This window comes from Capsicum annuum, unplaced genomic scaffold (assembly GCF_002878395.1).
Source record: "Capsicum annuum cultivar UCD-10X-F1 unplaced genomic scaffold, UCD10Xv1.1 ctg3328, whole genome shotgun sequence".
Lineage (NCBI taxonomy): Eukaryota > Viridiplantae > Streptophyta > Magnoliopsida > Solanales > Solanaceae > Capsicum > Capsicum annuum.
Window position 1 is genome coordinate 17,098 of NW_025840048.1, and position 21,812 is coordinate 38,909.

The following is a 21,812-nucleotide window of genomic DNA, read 5'->3' on the forward strand; positions in this document are numbered from 1 at the left end:
GTTCCCTGTTGCCACCATTCCTTGATCAACCAACCTTTCTTCCGTTTTCAATTCTGAGTTCTCTGAAGTGAAATTTGCATCGGATATTTTTTAATAAAAATGTGACATGAATGAATACTTTGTTAGGACAAAGATATAGCAATAGTTTGATGAATTACACTAATGATCCTCTGTTTCCGAAAAATGGACATGAAGTTCATTGTTGATATGAGAAACACAGCCTACTTTACTCATCAGGACTGCTTAAAGAAAGAATTGTTCTGGAATTGTGTATTCAGCACCACTAGTCCGTGGAAACCATAAGAGCAAACCCGCCACGATTTACTGCACTAACTTAAGTTAACTTGCATGGTAATCTAAAATGGCAGGGAAAAATATCGAGACATCAGTGAATTGGAGCAAAACAGAACTTGGATATGCTGTATTATTTCACGCTGATGTGGAAAAAACTAACTACTCAGAACATGCCACATGAATTTTGAATTTTGCCCTGAAAAAAAAGGTTTCTGAGTAACAATTGAAAAATTGACAGTAGCTTCATTGGATAGACTAGGTTCAATGAGAAATGACATTCCTAAATTTGACAATAAAGTACTAATAATCAGAAAACTAATCCAATTCAAGACGGAGACAGAAACGACCATCTAATAGAACTAAGAAGATGAAGAAATACAAAAGAGCTAAAGGAACATCTCAAGTTTAACAAAAAACAACAACATGCCCAGTATACTCCCATGAAGTGGGGTCTGGGGAAGGTAAGTGTACTCGGTCTATACTACTACCTCAAAGGTGAGAGAGACAGGTTGTTTCCGATAGATCTCAAGTTTAACAAGTTAAAAAAAAATTAACAAGTTAACTACGTTAAAAAAAATCCAGTTCTTTGGACAATTACCGTTTATCAAAAAAAAAATCCAGTTCTTTGGAATTTTGACTATAGAGTTCATAGATTGAAGATGGTTTTTAATTAGCCTATCTTGTGCTTCAACATTATCTGCAACATAATTTTTATCTTGTGGCAAAGATGGTGCTGAGGAAATAGAAGATGAAGACAATGGGTACATATAATGGTGAAGATGGTGGCTGGGAAAGAACATAGGGTGGTGGAGTTGGTGGCAAGGTGCTAGCAGGAAGAAATCACAGAAACTTTTAGAACAAAATGGACTTCATGCACTCTACTGAAAAAGCGAAGAAACAAAAAAATAAACCAACTAAATCGAATCAAGAAGCTGAAATCTGCACCACCAATTCAAGATCCTGAAATGTATGTTGCTTTGTTGCTCTGAGTAACCTATAGTTCATTAGTCTCATTTTCATTCCCGTGTCAAGGGAGGTTTTCTCTGTTTTGGTTGAATTTTATATTTTTATTCATTCAATGACCAAAAAATTATTAATTTAATAGAAACTGTTATAAATTTACCATACATAGTGAATGTCTACTTTACCATATATAGTGAATACCTACTTTACCATATATTGTGTATGTATATTTATGGAAAAATTACAAACCTCAAGGTTAGTTTTCCCCTATAAATAAAGAGGTTTTCCTTCATTGTAATCCCATCAAGAGATCCCTCAAGAGAAGAAATAAGAATTACTTTCTCTATTCTCTCTACTCTTCTTCTTGTTCTTTATTATTTTATAACACGTTATCAGCACGAGACTCTGCCAAATAAGGTGAGATTATAAATCTAAAGGTCAAGATTAGTAATTCCTTATGTTATTTGTATTTTTCTATTAATGATATAATTATTGTTGGATTTGAGGAAAAATAATTGGTTTGGAACCATTTATGTTTTAAATTCATTCCTCAAGAACAATATTATCAAAAGGAATGATAATATTTGGACTCAAGTCCCATCGATTTATGCCTAAGACACCTTTATATGGATAAGATGTTGAGTTTGAATCTCAATACACCATATTGATGATATTATGATGGCTAAGGCAAAATAATGGGTGTTTAACATATCCCATTAATATGCTCTATTCCATAAAGTGAATATGGTAGCATAAATCTGAAAGTTGACAACTTGCTTCATTGTTGAAAGAAGACAAGTGATTGAATGCACGAATATTAGCATGGAGAGACAATATGATAATAATCATCAAAAGTGATAATATTTTGACGCGCTTATTATGATTATAAGATGTGCTAGAGAAAAATTCTCTACATCATATGTATGCCTCAATTTGCTCCTGAAGTAGCAATATGATGAGCTCCTGAAGTAGTAATATGATGAAAGAGGTTATAAGATACATAAACTATCATAATTTGATAGGCTTAAGATACGATTATATTCCATTCTTGGGGAATGAGAATTTTGATTATTATAAGCACAGATCCATTCCTTAGGGTGAATGTGATAATATTTAGTGAAGCTTATTAATATAAACATGTACTTGATTGTGATGGTATGACAACTCACCTCCGAAAGAGAAAGAATAGCTGAGATGGGTTATTTTAAAATCTACTTCTGAAGTAGTAAATCTGAAATTTACTAAAGCAAAAACACATATCATGGTAAACTTGGAGTTAACTAGATTAAAAGTTCAAAAGTTGACATGAACGATTGTGATATCCCGAAGATGTGCATACTGAGTATTGAACATATATTGAAGAATTAGAAAATTTTTCATGAACTTTAATGTTGCTTGTTCTCATGATAAATTGGTTGGACCAACTAATTTTGGGATTGGATCCCTCAAAATCTGAAAAGAATAAAAGGTGAATAAGGGCCCGTTCACCTATCATGTGATATGTTGAATCACATGTACATTCATGGTTAACCTACGTTTGACATTCATAAAGTTACTTGTTCAATATAAATTGAGCATAACTTTCAGATTGTGTAATCAAGATAATTCATCTTGATGATGATGGTTTAGAATTGAATGCCTTTCATAAATAACTGAATCATTACTAATGAGAACAAAGTTTCATGTATTGGTATGAAATATGATATGTTGCATACAATAGCACTTGTATGCATTAGACCAATAAATTATGATTATTTCTTCTCTTTCAATTAGTTCAAGATCGGAAACCAACTATTCCATCTAATAGTTTTGATGTGCGATACTCGATTAATGAATGTACCATGATGCACAAAGATGGATCCATCAAAGAAAATGGAGGATGTATGTTAGCTTTCCTAACATAAGGGGAAGATTATAAGAAGCTATGAAATATGTTAGAAATTATCATCGAATCTTCATTTAAAAGATAATTCAAGTCAAATGCCGAAGCATCTCATATTAAGCGGAAAGTGCTCCTATTTTGTGTCCTTAAAGTATAAAGTCTATGCATGCGTGAAGCATGATAGACCAATCAGTTCCAAATGAAATAATCCTTGAAAAGGATAAGGAGCAAATAATAATGATAAGAAGGCAATGTGCTCTTGAAGAGCCTGCGACATAACACTTCATGAAACTTATGAGAGGTTTAGGTACCTGAAAATAATGAAGTGATGAGATCTCAAAATGTTATAGCGCATTGTGAACCGATACAAAATAAGAAATCGTCGACGATATCTTTGATACAATATTGGCGCAATATTGTAAAAAATTATGAAAATCTGAATTCTACGTTAATTTAAGCTTGCTGATGTAGAAACATTTATCAAGTGACCTGAAAGGATGCATTTTGGTAAGCGTAAAACTTATTTGATTTGCAGTCCACACACTTGAAGATGTCACACTTGACATGTTGGATATTGTTACTTGACAAACATCCATATGAAAATCCCTAAAGGATTCAAAATGCCTGAAGCATATAAAGTTTCTGGAAAACTTTTTAGTATCCTCATAAGATATAATTTGATGATTTCAGTATCATTGAAATTCTTGGAGAGTTTTCAAAAGCAATAGAGTATTTGCTTAAATGAGAAACATGCAAAAATTGAATAAGGATCCATTCCGACCTCAAGAAAAGAATGAGGAACTCCTTAGTTATGAGTACCATATCTTTGTGCAATTGATGCACTAATGTATCTTGCAAATACTACAAGGCCTGATATAGCTCTTTTTTTAGTTAATTTGTTAGCAAGTTTGCAGTCCCGATCTTATTGGTCATGCTGATTTTGGGTACTTATCTAACCTACATAAAGCTCGGTCTCAAACAAGCTATGTGTTCATATGTGGTGGTACTGCAATATCTTAGAGATATACAAAGCAGTCTATCGTAGATACTTCATCAAATCATGTTGAGATAATAGCTATTCATGAAGCAAGCCGAGAATGTGTATGGTTGAGGTTCATGATACATCTCATTCGAGAAAAATGTGGTGTGAAATATGACAATCTACCTACAATTTTATACGGAGATAATGCAACATGCATAGCACTAGGGGTGGGCATAAATACCGAAAAACCAAACCGAAATTTAATTTTGGTTTCAGTTTTTTGATTTTTCAGATTGATTTCGATTTTCAATTTTCATAATTCGATTTTACGGTTCGGTTTTCGGTTTTCTTAAAAAAAATTCGGTTAAACCGAAAAATCGAAAACCAAAATTATATAAATAATAATATAATATATATATTATTAATTTATTATATATACTACATATATTATTAATAGATATATTATATTAGTTAACCCTAAATCACAAATCCCATTACAATTCACATTTCACACACACCGTCACACCGAAACACGCCGCTTTCGGCTTTTCCTTTACAACGACAATAGGCGACCATGCACCGGCGACCTACTCCGTTTCTTTACAAAAATTTTGCGACCGGCAATCTGCAAATAAAGACCCGCGAGGCCGCAACTGGTGTTTCGTATTTGTTGAGCGGCGCCGGCGATTGTGTTTGAGGCGAACTGACCGTGTTTTTTGTTTGTTGAGTGGCAACCGGCGGCCGGCGGCCGGCGACCACTGTGGACAGACCACTTTTTCATTTATTTGTTCCATCAATTAGTCAGCCTTCAAAATATGTCTAATCCGGTATTTTTTTATGATTTTCATTTAACTTGATAGTTTAAGGTTAAAGGTTGAGAACTAATGTATAAATTATTTCATTTCACGGATTGGAAGTAGGGAAAGTAAAGAGGGAGCATCAAATGAAAATATTTCAGTTTCATCTCCAAATGAAGTTGAAACCACGGTTGAAGTTGAACTATCAAAAAAAAGAAAGGTCATGGAACCGAGGACAAGATGTTGGCAGTGGTTTGACAAGATTGTTGATGGAAAAAACGGAGCTAAGAAAGCACAATGTAAGTATTGTGGAAAAATTTATGTTGTTGCTTCAAGTGCTAGTGGTACTTCGTCGATGAATAATCATATGCTAAAATTATGTCCTTATCGCCCTAATGTTGGCGAGGAAGAGAAAGACAATCAAACAAAATTAGTTTTTACCATTTTCTGGGAATGAAAAGGGAGGGGCATTGGGTACTTGGACATTTGATCAAGGACGAAGTAGGAAAGCTTTAGCTCAAATGATAATTGTTGATGAGTTGGCATTTAGTTTTGTTGAAAAAGAAGGCTTTAGAAATTTTATGAGTCACAGCCCCACAGTTTCATATTCCTTCTCGTAGAACCTTGACAAGAGATTGTTATCAGTTCTACAATGAAGAAAAACAAGTTTTGAAAAGGGTTTTCAAAGAAGTACGTCCAAAAGTTTGTCTTACGACAGATACTTGGACGTCTATACAAAAGATTAACTACATGTGTCTAACAGCTCACTTTATAGATACAAATTGGAAATTGCATAAAAGAGTGATAAATTTTTGTCCAATTTCTAGTCATAAAGGTGTTGATATGGCTGCTTTCATTACTAATTGTTTACTTGAATGGGGTTTGGATACTGTTTTTAGTATTACAGTTGATAATGCTAGTTCCAACGATGTTACATTGATAAAAATATCCAAACAATTAAGTAATTGGGGAACTAATATAATGGAGGGTCAACATCTTCATGTGAGGTGTATGACACATATTCTTAATCTTATTGTGCAAGATGGGCTGAAGGAAATTGATAAGTTTGTCAACCGAGTGAGACAAGTTGTGAAGTATGTTAAACAATCTGCCCCGAGAGTTAAAATGTTCAAAGAATGTTGTGAATCTCAATTGATAACTTGCAAGAAATCTTTATGTTTAGATGTTCCTACTCGATGGAACTCTACATACTTGATGCTTGAAACCGCACAACATTTTGAGCTTGCATTTGAAAGATATAGTTTCTATGATAATGGTTTCTTGGATTATCTCCGTACCTCTCCTTGTGAAGATGGAACTAAGCCAGACACCTTTGTAAGTGAGGACTGGGAAAATGTGAGGACACTGGTAAAATTTTTGAAAACTTTTTATGATCTTACTTTGAAAGTTTCTGGTTCAAAATATGTTACTACCAATGTACACTTTGTGGAAATTGCTGAGCTTGATCTAATTTTGAAAGAGATGATAGAAAATGAAGATTCTAATTTGAAAAAAATGGCAGCAAAGATGAGGGAAAAGTTCAAAAAGTATTGGGGTACTCCAGAGAAAATGAATAAAATGATCTTTATTTTATCTGTGTTGGATCCCCACAACAAACTTGAATATGTTCCTTTTGCAATTAGGGACATGTTTGGAAAAAAAATTGGGGACAAGTTGTCCGATTCAGTGGAGTCTTATATGAAAGTCTTGTTTGAGCATTATGTCAAGAAATCAAAAAACTCTTCATCTTCATCCACTTCTTATTCTGGGAATTCTTCATCCATAAGTGGTCATGGAAACTTTCAAAGAAGAGAAATAATGTGAGAAGCATAAAGAAATTAGTGGACGTTCAAGCAATAAATCTGAGTTGGGAAAATATCTTGCCGAAGAAATTGAGCCAGATTCGGAACAATTTGATATATTAGGTTGGTGGAAAGTTAATGAGCCGAGATTTCCCATTCTCGCTGAGATGGCTCGTGATGTGTTAGCCATTCCCATTTCCAGTGTTGCATCTGAATGTGCATTTAGCACGGGAGGTCGGGTTATTGATCCCTTTAGGAGTTCATTAACTCCTAAACTAGTGCAATCTCTTATATGTCTTCAAGATTGGCTTAGAAGTGAATCTAATCCAGTTAATATCGAGGAAGATTTAGAGTATCTTGAGCAACTTGAAGTTGGTAAGAATTTTATGATTTTGTATTCATTATATTAAAAATAACTTCTTATTTATATTGCATATCAACTAACAAGTGTCTTATTTTTTTCAGAAATGGCTAGTGGTGGAACTGAGTCTAGCATTGTTGATGTCTAGTTCTCAATGATCAAATGTGAATTGTAGGTAAGTGTAAGTTTGTTTTTGGGTTAATCTTTTACTGCTAATTGCCAAATACTATACTACTCGGTTTCTATTAAACTACCTCATCAGATTTTTGCTTCTGACAACACTGAGTTTCTTCTCCGTTTCCTTAATCCTGGTAGGAAGTAGAACATAAACAAGTTAATCATATGTTTGACATTTTGTTGCAGGAATAACATTATTTTGCATTTTGATTTCCTTGTATTCGTTGCAAAATTTGTTATTTAGGAATTCTGGTAAACTAACATGTTAATGAATTTATAGTATATAAAAGCTGAAGGGATCATGAGGATATTGAAAGTTTGAAACAAATAACCTTCTCGTCTCATGAAGCTCAACGCTTTTATCCTTTTAGTTTCTAAAACTCTGATGTGAATTTTGGATGGATATGACACGGAATTCTTTGATTAGAATGAGTGTTACTAGAATCAAGGCATCTTCTCTGGCAGATTTTGCTACCTCAAAGCTCAAATTTAAATCTGTTTCTTTTCCTTTTTGATAATGATGGTGGCTGGGCCAGTTTGCCCACAACACAACTCAACTAATATCGGGCAACTTTGTCTATCAGCCCTTGGAGATATGGAAAGATATCACCTACTGTTTTTTTCCTCTTCTGGGATTTCAACCCTGCTCTCTCATCGTCACTTAAGTTTGATTGTTGTTGGGATGCACCCTTGGGTTTTATGGGCTTCTTAAGAGTTCTAGTTTTGGTTTCTGGTTGAGATTCCTCAAAGTGTAAGCTCTCAAACAGAGTATTGCAAGAAGAAATAGTATTGCAAAATGATACTAATTTATTATGTTTATTTGTACCTAAGAGGAAAACAAGTTAAAAGCAGAAAACACAAACTAGCTATAGAAGTACTGATAAATGAAGATCAGTGCAATTACTGTGAGTAACATAGTCAGTATGATGCTTGTGCTCTTCTTTGCAACCCCACTGGTGCTTGTTGGAGTAGTAGTCTTGGTATCTGGAGTAGTAGTCGTGGTGTCTGAACTAGTAGAACCGGAAGCAGAAGCAGAAACAGGTGATGAGGTTGCGCTAGAATCTGGTGAATCATCTATTTTAAAAATCTTTGCATCTGGTGAATCATCTATTTGTTTTCCTCTTAAGTACAAATAAACATAATAAATTAGTATCAGACTGAATTTGTTTGGTGTAAGCTTCACTTTCTCCTAGTAGTACTCTTCAAAACTGATTGTTTTCTGTAGTTGTACTGGTTTCATGCAAGAATTCTAGAGTTTCCTCTATAGATCTTTCAAACACTTTGTTAAGTGTTGATTTCACTTTGGTGTCTTCTTATTTGATTGGCTTGTCTAATTTGGATTCTTTAGTGTTGAAAAATGCTAATCTTAGTGGTTCTTTAATTGTTGTTGCTAAATCCCAATGTGGGGTTTCTTTGACCTCAATAGATCTAGCTGAAACACATAATTTCAAGGCCTGTTTCTGATATCTTTAGCTTTGGTGTTTGTTCAAACCTTAAGTCACTTAAAATTTCCAAGAATTCTATTGACCCTCCTGGTAATGAACTTGTTAAAGGTGATTTGTGCTGCTGATTTGTGCAAAACTGTGGTGAAATTGGACTTGTCTTAGTTGTTCTTGTAGTTGCCCATCTTAACTATTTGATAATACAATGAATATCATTTTGTTTAAATTATATTGGAACCTAATGCATTTTGTCTCTTTTGAGCAGTTTTTTGGCTCTAAATTATGTTGCTGCCTGGTGAATGGCAATGTCGTCTGCATATTGCTTCGAGTAGACCAACTGTTTTGTGGATTGGTGGATGGTGGTAGTGACTGACGGACTGTTTTATCATTAGTTATCCTGTGGTTTATGGATGTAACTAAAAATAGATGATGATATTGTGATTTCATTTTGCATTTTATTCTAATCGAGCAATGAGATGACTAGGGTCTGCTGATTACTTATATATTAGTATCTCTTTAGTATATGGTATTGTTAGTACTTAGTAGTTTGTAGTCTGTGTTGTCTTGAAACTATGGTCGATGGTTTTTCTTGTTTGCATGATAAGAGCTGATCTCGAACCTTATTTGAAGATGAATAAGGTTTTAAAATTGAAAAAGAGAGGCTAACTACTTTAATATTTCAAACCGAAATAATAATCCGAAATAACCGAACCGAATTTATAAAAACCGAACCAAACCAATTTTATTTCGGTTTGGTTATGGATGTCATTTTTGTTAATCCAAAAACCGATAAACCAAACCGATATTAAACAATCAGACCAAACCGACCGAACGCACACCCCCTACATAGCACATCTTAATGAAGAATTCACCAAAGGAGATAGAACGAAGCACACTTCATCAAAGCTTTTCTATACACATGAGATACAAAAAGAATGATGATATTAACGTGCAACAGATTCGTTCAAATGACAATATGGCTAATTTATTCACCAAGTCTCCTCCAATTGCAACTTTCAAGAGAAGGATGCACAAGATCGGGATGCAAAGGCTCAAGGATGTTCTCATTAGGGGAGTTAATACGTGCTGTACTCTTTTTCCCTTACGAGGTTTTGTCCCACTGGTTTTCCTTGTAAGGTTTTTAATGAGGCAGCCTATATGCGTATTGTTAGAGATGTGTACTCTTTTTCCTTCACTAGATTTTTTTTCCACTGGTTTTTTCTAGTAGGGTTTTAACGAGGCACATTATCTATCAATTAGACATTCAAGGGGGAGTGTTATAAATATACCATATATAGTGAATGTCTACTTTACCATATATTGTGTATGTCTATTTATGGAAAAGTTACAAACTCCAAGGTTAGTTTTCCCCTATAAATAAAAGGGTTTTCCTTCATTGTAATCCCATCAAGAGTTCCCTCAAGAGAAGAAATAAGAATTACTCTCTCTATTCTCTCTACTATTGTTCTTGTTCTTTATTGTTTTATAACAGAAACAAAGTGAATTACCAGCATATGAGCAACAATCCTATCTTTTGCTAGATCAGAAACTCCCTTCCAATTCTTGACATCATGCCTGGCATTATGGAGAACAGTCACTGAGAGCTCGGTAACAAAATCTTTAGCTCCAGGACCAACTGCTACAGTTTGATCTGGTGGGATAATCACCTTCAACTTTCCATTGTCACTTTTCTTGCGTTTCTTTTGGATTGAAAGGCCTGTTGTCATCCCCCTTCCCTTTCTTTTTTGTCCTTCAATAATATACGAAAATATTTAGGTGCATATAAACAAAACATATACAAGCTAGAGATTTTAAAGGGACATGGTTTAACGAATGAATCAACTTACCTTCCGGCAGAACTGCAATTTCATCGGTAGTTCCAGAATTATTAGAAGTATGCACATTTGTCATAACGAAAGGCTGTAACATATTAAAAAAATTATATTACTGGAGACTAGTCAAAAGTAGAAATCATGGGAGCACAAAATGGAAATTAACAAATAAAAACAATTCTTAGATAATAGAAAATACAAACAACATACCCGGTAAAGTGGGTTCTGCGGAGGGTAGAGTGTACGTAGACCTTACCTCTATCTTAGAGGTAGAGAGGTCGATTCTGATAGACCTCCGACTCAAGGGGAAAAAGTCTAAAGCAGTCCAGAAAAAGAAACAATAGAAGTACTCCTGCTAGTAACAAAAATAACTACAACAACATATGATAGTCAAAGTACAAGACAACACATACTAACAGAATCGAAGGAACAGAAACTACAGGAACAACACTAGTATGGACGAACAACAATACAACGCACTGCTACTTGCAACTTTCTACCCTAATTTGTGTCCTCCACAACCTCCTAATTTGTACAAAGTCATGTCTAATCACCTCTCCCCAGTACTTCTGTGGTCTACCTCTACCTCTTTCGAAACCATCCATAGTCATCCTCTCACACCTCCCACTACGGCATCCAAACGTCTCCTCTTCAAATGCCCAAGTCATCTTAGTCTCGCTTCCCGAACGAAATCAAATGTTTGTAGTACTACGTTCCAATCTCATGAAATCTCAATCTAGAATGCAGTCTAAATTTGATTCCAAGTGGTATGATTTATCTTTTAATGTGGGTGACGCTATCTTCCTTCATTTGAAACCTTGTCAGCAGAAAAGTTTGGCCAAACAACTTAATGAGAGGCTTTCACCTCTATATTTTGGACCATACAAAATTGTTCGCAAAGTTGGTCTTAGTTCTTATAATTTGCAACTGCCTCAAACATCCATACATCCCATTTTTCATGTCTCATTGCTTTGCCCTGCTCGAGGTTGTTCTGATATTACTTTCCCTCCACCCTTACCACATCGGGTGAATTGAAATACATGGTGGAACCTGAAAAGTCTTATCGGGAGCCATCTCTAATGTTACTTATTCAATGGTGTCAGCCTAGTTAAGAAGACTATGACTTCTATTTCAATTCCCTTTTTCTTTGCCTTGAGGACAAGGCATCTTTCAGGGAGGAGGGGGGGTGTTGATACCATCCAATGTCTCAAGACATACTTCACAAGAAAATACCAACAAAAGGATAAAGAATTGAATTGGTTTGGACAAACACAACTTCAACAACAGTTGTCTAGTAACTGTTCCTCGTATTTGCTCCAGCAGTTGGCCCAGCAATTATTATTCCTAGTCTGTAGTTTATGGTGTATGTCTTCTTTTTTTTTTTTTGAAACTGGTACCATTATTTATTGTGCAAATCTTATCCTATTACGTTCTCTATAAAAATGTAATTAGGATTAGTTATTCGAATATGTAATTCAGAACTAAACGATTATATTCTGGAGTCTTGTCCTTTCCATACGGACAACTTTATTGGTGTAATTGTGTTTAAGATTATTGCACAAACTATTGCTAGTAAAATTACATTTTTGTTCCATTTCTTCGGTTCTTTGCTTCTGGTTACTCTCAGTTCCGTTTCATTTTTTTGTTCAGGAAGATCATACAAATTTTGTGGTCTTACCCTTATCACTGCATGCCATTTCTCATTTTAACCATCTTTAACATAATACACTGATTGAGTTTGCAAGCCTAGACTGATTGATCATTTGTGTAACGGAATCATGTTGAACAAGTCTAGAGTGATGGATCATTTGTGTAAAGGAGTCATGTTAAACCTACACAATGAATCCATATTCATCTCTTTTGTAACATCTACTTTGACTATTAGGACCTTGCGGGGATACTTTAAACCATACACATTTAGAATAATATAAATGATTTGTTGCCAGTTGGGTACTTTTACACATCTACAGTGAGTCCTATTTACGCATCTACAGTGAGTTCTATTTACGCGTCTACAATTAAACATGACAATAACTATTATAGATTGGGCATAGGTGCAAGCACAATGAGTGCTTAACCTTAACAGTGGGAGTGGATTCATGATCAGGCTAGACATAGCTAATTGCTATACAGAAATTACAAATGCATTCTTGTCAAATTCTATTCTGTGAGACACAAAGATATAGCTTAACTTGAATAGGCTAGCAATTGTTTGACAGAAAATTGCATTAATATAAACTTTGTGAACCAATGATCTAGATATAGTCAAGTGATTAGTTCAACCTAGATATAGTCAAGTGATTAGTTTAATAGAAAAACCCAACAAGATAGACGTAGATTCCATAACACTGGAATATTCCCATCATATTGTTCAACACTTACTTGTTCACATGCTTACTGAAGTTCACAATTTCATTTCTTATTTAGTAGTTGTAGATGTTAAGTCTCACATCAGAGGTAAATGAGATGAGTGATCTTTTTATAAGAGTTTCACATCAAAGGTTAATGAGATGAGTGATCTTTTTATAAGAGTTGGGCAATCCTTCTCCCTTTGTGCTAGCTATTAGAGTGTGAGTTATGCCCAAAAGCCTAATTTTACTTGGTACAGAGCCAGGACTAACCTGATTTATGACTACCGATGTTAGGCCCCATATTAAACATGTCCATGCACCAGCTGTCCAGTGCTAAGCATGAGGTAAGGTGTTAAGTCTTACATCGGTGGGATGAGGAAAAGATGGTCTCTTTATATGGACTTGGGTATTCCTACCCTCATAGGCTAGCCTTTGGGGTTGAGTTAGACCTAAGATCCGTAGCAAATAGTCAAATAGAACACTAGTTTTCCACTTGAATAAAGAAACAATTTCAGTTTGAATAGTAGTAGCTTAATATAATTCCTTATGGGTGCAATACGCCACTCTTATCACTATATTACTTGAGAAACCACGTGCACTTGCATGTAGTTGGAGCGCATTAAGTTTTTAGCGTCGTAGCCAGGGACTTAAAATTAGCTCTCTATCTAGTTTGAGGTGTTATTTATTGATTGTTCAAGTTTAACGTGTAATCGTGGTTTCTGCGGTCTCAGGTGTTCAATTTGAATGTGAAGAAGCAGAAGTTGCATCAAACTCCTTTCGATCCAAAACCATAACAAACTCAGAGGAGGGAGATTGAAGCTAAAGTTGTGGCAGAACTTAACATTGTGGAACAGCCACAAAAAATCGAAATGGTAGCTAATCAAGTATGACCAGTAATTGAGGCTGCAAGGCCTAATCCAGCCAATATGACTCAGGCTATCGTCAAGCCTGGCATTCATGATCACTTTGAGCTAAAGCAATAAATGGTGCAGCTCATCCAATCTCAGGGGCAGTTCGTAGGTCTCTCACATGAGGATCCTCAACGTCACATTCAGAATTTTCTGGAGACTACTGACACCTGTAACTACACCAACGTCTCCTAAGATTAAGTGAGGTTGACTTTGTTTCCCTTTTTCACTATTGGGGGAAGCAACGGAATGGCCGAAGAAGGGGATGAAATCATTAAGAAGTCAAATAGTCAGTTTTGCAACAGGGGTGTGGTGAAACTCTCAGTCAAGCTTGGGAGTGCTATAAAAATCTACTCAGGGATTGCCCCCATCATTGCCAGACAGACGAAATTTTGGGCATACCTTTGTAGTTAGGCTAGATGAAACTTCGAAGATGATTCTTAACTTAGCTTGCAGGGGCAGTTGCATGCAGACGACTTATGGTGAAATCCAGACCTTGCTCAATAATTTCACTGCTAATGATCAGAATTAGCAAGGAGAGGGAGAAATCGGTAGAAATAGCAAATAGAAAACATGTTGGGTGCTGGAAATAGATGAGCACATGGCTCTAAGGGATCGTTTGGTAGAATGTATTAAAATAAATAATGCATGCATTAGCCTTGTGTATTAGTAGTACCTTGTTTGGTACATTTTTTAGCCTATGTATACCTTGCGAGGTGCCTTACTGTTTGCTTTTTGTGCATGATGTAGTCTTGATTGATGAGACACGTGGTGGAGTTAATGCTAAGTTGGAGGTTTGAAGAAAAACCCTTTTGAGTCTAAAGGGTCTAGATTGAGTCGGTCCAAGACAGAATATTTGGAGTGTAAGTTCAGCGAGATGTCACATGAGTCCGACGTGGTTGTAACGCTTGATACTCATTCCATCCAAATGAGGATAGTTTCAAGAATCTGAGGTCTATGATTTAGGAGAATGGAGAGATTGACGAGGATGTCACTCATCGAATTAGGGTAGGGTGGATGAAATGGAGGCTCGCCTCCAAAATTTTGTATGACAGAAAGATACCTCCTAAACTCAAAGACTAGTTCTACAGAATAATCGTTAGACCGGCTTTGTTGAATGGGACAAAGTGTTGGCTTGTCAAGAAATCTCACATCCAAAAGATGAAGGTGACGGAGATGAGAATACTTAGGTGGATGTATAGGTGTAATAGGAAAGATAGGATTAGAAATGAGGTAATTTGAGATAAGTTGGGAGTGGCTTTGGTGGAAGCCAAGATGAGGGAACCGAGGTTGAGATGGTTCGGACATGTGATGAGGAGGGGCACGAAGGCCCCAGTATAGAGGTGTGAGAGGTTGGCTAGGGGTGGATCCAGGCGAGGTAAGAGGTAGATCGAAGAGATATTGGAAGGAGGTGATTAGACATGACATGGAACAGCTTCGGCTTACCGAGGACATGACCCTAGATAGGAAGGTGTGGAGGAGGCGGATTAGGGTAGAAGGTTAGTATTTTTTTCAGAATGTTCTATCATTTGTTGTATTAATTGTCTATGGTATCATTGGTTGTGGTAATTTCTATTGTATCTTGTCCTTGTACAAGTCTTTGTCTAGATTGTTTTACCTTGAGCCGAGGGTCTATTGAAAACAGTCTCTCTAACTCACCTTGAAGGTAGTTGTATGGACTGCATACAATTACCCTCCCCAGACCCCACTTGGCGGGAGTATACTGTGTATTAAGGTATGTATTACTAATACCTCAAAATCTATGGTACTAGTAATGCAATGGATTCTAATGCCATTAGCATGATTAATGACATAATTGTCCCTTAAAATCTTTTTCACATCATTTCCACAATATTTGTGGAGGGTAATTTTGTAAACAAATACTTTTTAAAAAAAAAGTATGCAATACATGTAGTTTTTAATACACCAAACCAAAAATTGTATAAGAAAAATCTCAACATAACTAATTCTTGCATTACTAATGCAAGCATTACTAATACATCATCTTTTGCACTATTCTTATACACCCTACCAAACGATCCCTAAGGATGGATATGGCGAGAATCACTAATCAGGTTGGCAAGTTGACTCAAGTACAATCACAGTCGGTTCAAATGGTGCACTAAGTGACAGTGTTCTATGAGGTATGTAGGGAGGGTAACATGAGCGCCCTATGAACCCAGAGTCCATCCTTTATGTGGGGCAGCAGAATAGCAGTCCTATGAATCAGAATACACATTAATGGCAATACCTATAATCAGAATTAGCAGAATCACGCAACTTATCATGGGGAGGTGATCAGGGTACCAACAGACCTAAAGGGAAACTTCGATCAACCATAATAGAAACCACAACAAGTGGAGGAGAGTATAACTGAATTGATGAAAAAAATGTTGCTTGATAATCAGCAATTGCAGACAAACATCCGATTAGATACTGAGATAATTATTATGTTATCAAGTACTTCATCTGTCCCAATTTATATGATGCACTTTACTTTTCATACTAAAATTAGATGTCCAATAATACGTGTCTAGTTTGGAAAACCAATGGAAAATTTACCATTTTGTGTCTATTTTACCTTTGCTATTAAATATATTATTCATTACCTAATACATTCCCAAATCATTTAGTATTGCTCCCGCTGTCCACCAATATTTGTTCACTATTGACTTGGCACGCATGTTAAGAAACAACAAATAATACGGTTGTTTTACCATATCACCCTTTGAATATAATAAATTTGATGTCTTGGAAATGCATTGAGTTGAATAATATTTAATAACAAGTGTAAAATTGAAATAAAAGAGTAAATTATCAATTGATTTTCCAAACAAGACAAGTATTATTGGACTTCTATTTTTAGTATGGTTAACAAGAATTGTTGGATAGAGGGAGTATATTCAAAGCGTGATATAGTAAAATAATAAATATGAATGGAGGGACCACACAAACACAATACCTTATTTTAGACCACAAATTTTAAAAATTTTCTCATAATTTTTTAAACTTTGTGGTCAGTCAAACTAGATCATATAAATTGGGACAGAAGAAGTATTGCTTTCTGATGCAAATTGTACTAATGAACTTAACTGTGACTGATTAAAGGATCCACAAATTAAAAAGAAGAACAAGTTAACCAAATCACAAGTGATAACTCACCAGATTTTGGGCAGATGAAATTGAGAGGAGAGAGATCAGTTGAACAATGAAAAGAGAAAACCAAGCATTGGTTTTTGTGGAAAACTGAAAATTGGGGGAAGGAAAAACGAGCTTTGCCGCGTTAAAAATCCAAATATTTTATGAGATAGCAACAACAGAATCAAGTTGTTGTCATTTGGTAAAGATTAGGTAACAATATTATGGTTGTTGCTAACACGTTGCAATTTGTTTATATTCCAAATATATTAGTCCATGTATTTCTATTTATATTACTCACTTTTCTTTTTAATCAATATAAATTTCTATATTTAATAATAGCTTAACTTTAAAATACTCATTTCATTCTTAAACAAATGATTTAAAGTCACACAAGCATATTAGACTTATTTTAGATCACAAATTTTTAGAAAAAAAATCTTTCTTTCTTAAATTTCATATAAAGTCAAACTAAGTCACACAAATTGAGACGAGAAGATGTATATTAAGAGATACTAATAGTTAAAAATACATAAGTACCACATTTTAGTGAGTTTCATATAAACTTTCGTGTGTTTACATTTTTTTTATTCGAACTATCGCCAATTATTTACTCAAATTATATCTCGATTAGTATTTGATGGTTCACGATGTATACCCTCTTTTTTTAATTTAAAAATAAGGTCAAATGACACTTCAAACAGATAATTAAAGGAATTTATAATCAAAAAAATTAAATAAAATAAGAGATAATGGTAAAAAATACACATGAAGTATCTCATTTTTGAGAGTTTGTCTTGTGAACTATCAAATGTTTGTATTTCCTACCTCAACTATCACAAGTTATTATCAAAACACGTCTCGAAATTAGTACATTAATTGTCATGTGGACAAACATAGACTGTTTGCTTTTAGAAAAGGTGATAGAGGTCTTTGTAAAGATTGTAAGTTTATTTTGAGTGAAATTTTTTTAACCCAATATACACCCTTTGTGGTGAACTTGGACATCAAGAAGGAGAGAAAGAAGAAAGGTGTGGCAGACCTATCAAGGATTAAATGGGGTAACTTAACTATGGCAAATGCCCTAGAGATGGAGCGAAGTTGATGGCTATAGAGGCTTGGGAGAGTAAAGGAGATACGGTTTGTATATGGGATACGATGTCAATAGCATTAGGAAGACGATTAAAAAGGTATTGGGTGTCTCAAAAGGCCAATCTAGCACGCATCGAAGGGGACTAGCGGTGGAATGAAGAAGAAAAAAGGAAGGTGTAGGCAAAGAAGGGGCAAAGCAAAGTTAATAGAGAGTAAGGATGAAGAGGAGAAGTGGATAAATAGGGCAGTGTACGAGATAAATAGGAAAAAGGCTAAGTTAGAGGTTACAACGGCTAAAACTGCAGTTTTTGAAAGCTTAAATGCATAAATTAAAGGATAAGTGTGGGGATAAGAGGTTATACAAGCTTGCCAAGACTAGAAAGGAGAGAACGCGAGATCTTGGCCAAGGGAAGTGCATTAAGGATAGGGACAACAAAGTATTGGTGGAATAGGTACTCATTAGGACTAGATGGCAATCTCACTTCCATAAACTCTTGAATGAAAAGAGGAACAATAACTTTATGTTGAGGGATTTGGAGCACTCAGTAGGTGTCACGACTATGATTATTTGTCACGATTTGTTCCCAGGCTTGGCCATGACAGGTAATCTCAAGCCCACATTAGCTTTACCCCAAGAGCACATAAATGTAAATAGTGGAAGCTAACCATAGATAATAATAAAGATAGATAAGACAGAGAAAGTCTAATAGTCAAATGAACAACCCAAAATATCCCAACACTGTCCACAAAAGCCTCTAAACCAGATATGCCAACTAAGTCTAGTTATGTCCCCGACTATGAAAAAAAGAATTCAAATGAGGAACCAAAACAATACTGAAATCAATGAAATGGCAGGGCCTTCCGAAAGATGAAGGCTCAGCACTTCACAACAGATCAATAGACGAACCACATTGCCTAACGCTACATAGGGGTAGCAAAAAAACTCTCAGTCCTTACATCATGAAATGATGTAGCATCCAAGGACAGCCATTGGGGCAAATAGTGGCATGTAACTTAGAGAAAGGGAATAAAATAATGCCATTTACCAAAACTAATGAAAAACCACAGCCACATACATATATATATGCATATATAGAATGTCAGGATAGGGACAAGGGTCATAAACAAGAGAGTTTAAACTATTAGCCTTAATAGTGCAGCTCGCTCCATCCTAAAGGCACCCACGGGCTATATGGGTTCAGTTCCCTCTACTGAAAGGGCCCAGTACGTGTTAGCAGCACGAATCGAGGAAACCAAGGAAATGATAAGACACTAAGGTGATAGCTATCCAAAATATAGTGTGTAGCCAAACCCACGGTCATATAAACCCCCACACCAGCAAACGTGGTTTCCAGTATTAGTCCCTCCCGAGACTACACCTTCACGGCGATCTACATAATTTTCTTTAAGCCCAAAATTAAAATAGTCTACACATAAACCTAACATTAACCAAGGAGCCATTTTAATCAGGCATTACCAACTTAGTATCGTCATACCAATATGCTTGTAAGCTAATTCAATTATGTCAAATCAGTCTATGTATCCATTAAACTCCAAAGTTTCATGTCAATTCTAAAACCATGGCCACCAAGGGCTTTTCAAAATTATTTTTATCAACCATTATCCTTTAAAACCCTTGAGCTTTCTTGGGTTTAGAGTTAGAGAGAAAAAAGAATGGTTTTTGATCTTTGAAAACTAAAATAAAGGGAGTTATGGAAACACCTTGGCTTTTGACCTTTAGAAAATTTCTTGAGTTTGAGCTTCTGTATATCATAAGACTTGAGGGTACTTGTCGTATGATGTAGGCATGATTCAGGGGCCTTGGTTGTATGTTACTCAGTGTGGTTTTGGTTGGTTACTATCCAAGATATGAATGGACACCATACGATTCGTATGGAGGTGGTACGAGTGAGAAAAACCACTCGTATATTGATCAGTGTGTTATGCTCTTGGTAGGCTACCAAGGGTACGATTCTGATGTACTTTTTGTATGATTAGATATGATTTAGGCCATAAACTCGTATATTTGACAATGTTGGTTTACAAGTTGCTGCCTAGGGTACGAATGGTGGGTACCACTCATATGTTATAGGTACGGTTTGGGTGGTGTGGTCTTACCCTCCTGCGCACCCTTTTCAGCTTTTAAGCTAAGGATATTTTTGACATTTCCCACCCCAAAATCCTTAATACCCACGTCCTATAACATTAATTGGTCCTTTATTCTTCACTTTGAAATATCAAAATACTCCTAAAACACTCTCAAATCTCTCTCATGGTTCTTAGGTTAAGAAAAGGTTAGGGTTTTCTTCAAGGTGGTCAATTAAGACTTTTAAGGATGGTTTCTCTCCATACTCTTGGGTATCTAAGGCAAGTTACTCATCCCTCATTGTTAGTTCAACTAAATTCATGTTTTAATAAACGATTTTCATGATTTAATTGTGGGTATTATTTAGTTTTGAATTATATGTTGGGAGTTTTGGTTATAAATGGTTGGATACTATTTTCCCATGCTTTACTTATGGTTTTCATATTATAATTGTGGTTTGAATATGTGGTTGCTTAGGAATGGTCAATTGGTACTTGGTTTTGGTTTTGTAAACTATATGCCCTCACTATGTTTGTTAAAATACCTATGAGAATGGTTTTGTCACATAGTTTGACTTTTATTAAAACTATTGCATTGCATAATATGGTAATGGAACCTAAATTGGTTTAAATGGTTTGGTAATACCTTGGTGTCCATGGTATTGGTTTACTTGGAAATCATGTAGGGTACACAGGAATCCCCTAAGTTATATTTGTATATATGTATCATAGAGGATGAAGGGTACACGGTAATCCCCGACCCCTGTGATTTCTCTGGTTCGTGCGGCTACACACACTAGGGCTTGTTCAAGGGGTAACACTGGACCCATATAGCCCATGAGTGGATTATGATGGTAAAGCTACACAAACCCAGGTTAAAGATTTTAAATGCATGCCAAACCCAGTTTCCTTTTCCGACATGGATTATATATATCTATATGCTTTATTTTAAATGTTCGAATTATTTTATCCTTACTCTTGAGTACATGCTAGCATTCACCCGCTAACCCATCTAGGGCACTGTATTCCCACGCAATGCAGAAACCATCCATACTACTTCTCCTACTCAATAATTGGATTTAGGGACAATATTTATGTCAGCTGGAGTGGCGAGCTTCCATACACCAAAAGACTCCGTGTCATACTATGGATTACTTTTCAAACTTTTGTTTATTTCTTGGACTTTGGTTTTGGCTATGGCCGGGGGAATGTCCCGACCAAATATTCTTTATTTTCAGTTAGAGGCTTTGTGAGACTACTTTGGGTTGGCATGGGCAATGTCAGTATTGGTGTAAACCTTGGCATTGTTATTAGTATTGGGGCTAATACTGTTTTACTATATTTGATTTATGATTGTTCCATTTTGTTATGTTATATAATTGAAATTCATTCGACATCAGGTGTAGGGTGGTTATTATTGGGTATTGGGGGTGGTCTTCGATCCCGATTGGGCTTGAATTACCCGACATGTCTAGGCTTTGGTTCAGGTCATGTTAGATTGGCATCATAGCCCTAGGTTCATGGTCACTTGGGAGTCTATAAAGCCACGTCGAGTAGAGTCTCTTTTAAGGGTGTGTAGCGTGCTACACTCATAAAGAAGAGGCTATAAGGCATTTAGGAATGCTTCTCTTTCTTGTGTTCTATTTTCAAGCTACGGAGTCTAAGTCCTGAATTCTTTTCTAATTCCCATTTATTCACTTTTCGGA

General features: G+C 35.6%; 1 protein-coding gene and 1 non-coding gene across 5 annotated transcripts in view; both read right to left on the bottom strand.

Moving 5' to 3' along the window:
* The window catches only part of LOC107842669, a 33,125-nt gene extending 15,934 nt beyond the window's left edge, over window positions 1-17,191 (bottom strand). For 3 of the 4 annotated variants that reach the window (XM_047403066.1, XM_047403064.1, XM_047403065.1), the window contains exons 1-3: window positions 16,954-17,177; window positions 10,548-10,620; window positions 10,209-10,450 (exon numbers count right to left, since the gene is read on the bottom strand). In XM_047403066.1, coding sequence (XP_047259022.1) covers window positions 10,209-10,450; window positions 10,548-10,611 — 306 coding nt within the window. In that variant the 5' untranslated portion in view covers window positions 10,612-10,620; window positions 16,954-17,177. Of the gene's footprint in view, window positions 1-10,208; window positions 10,451-10,547; window positions 10,621-16,953 lie in introns of all 4 variants that reach the window. The other variant, XM_047403063.1, reaches the window with a different exon arrangement.
* LOC124891277 lies at window positions 14,063-14,170 on the bottom strand. Its single transcript, XR_007049612.1, has one exon. It is a non-coding gene; the product is annotated as a small nucleolar RNA R71 (small nucleolar RNA).
* Window positions 17,192-21,812: the final 4,621 nt, after the last annotated feature.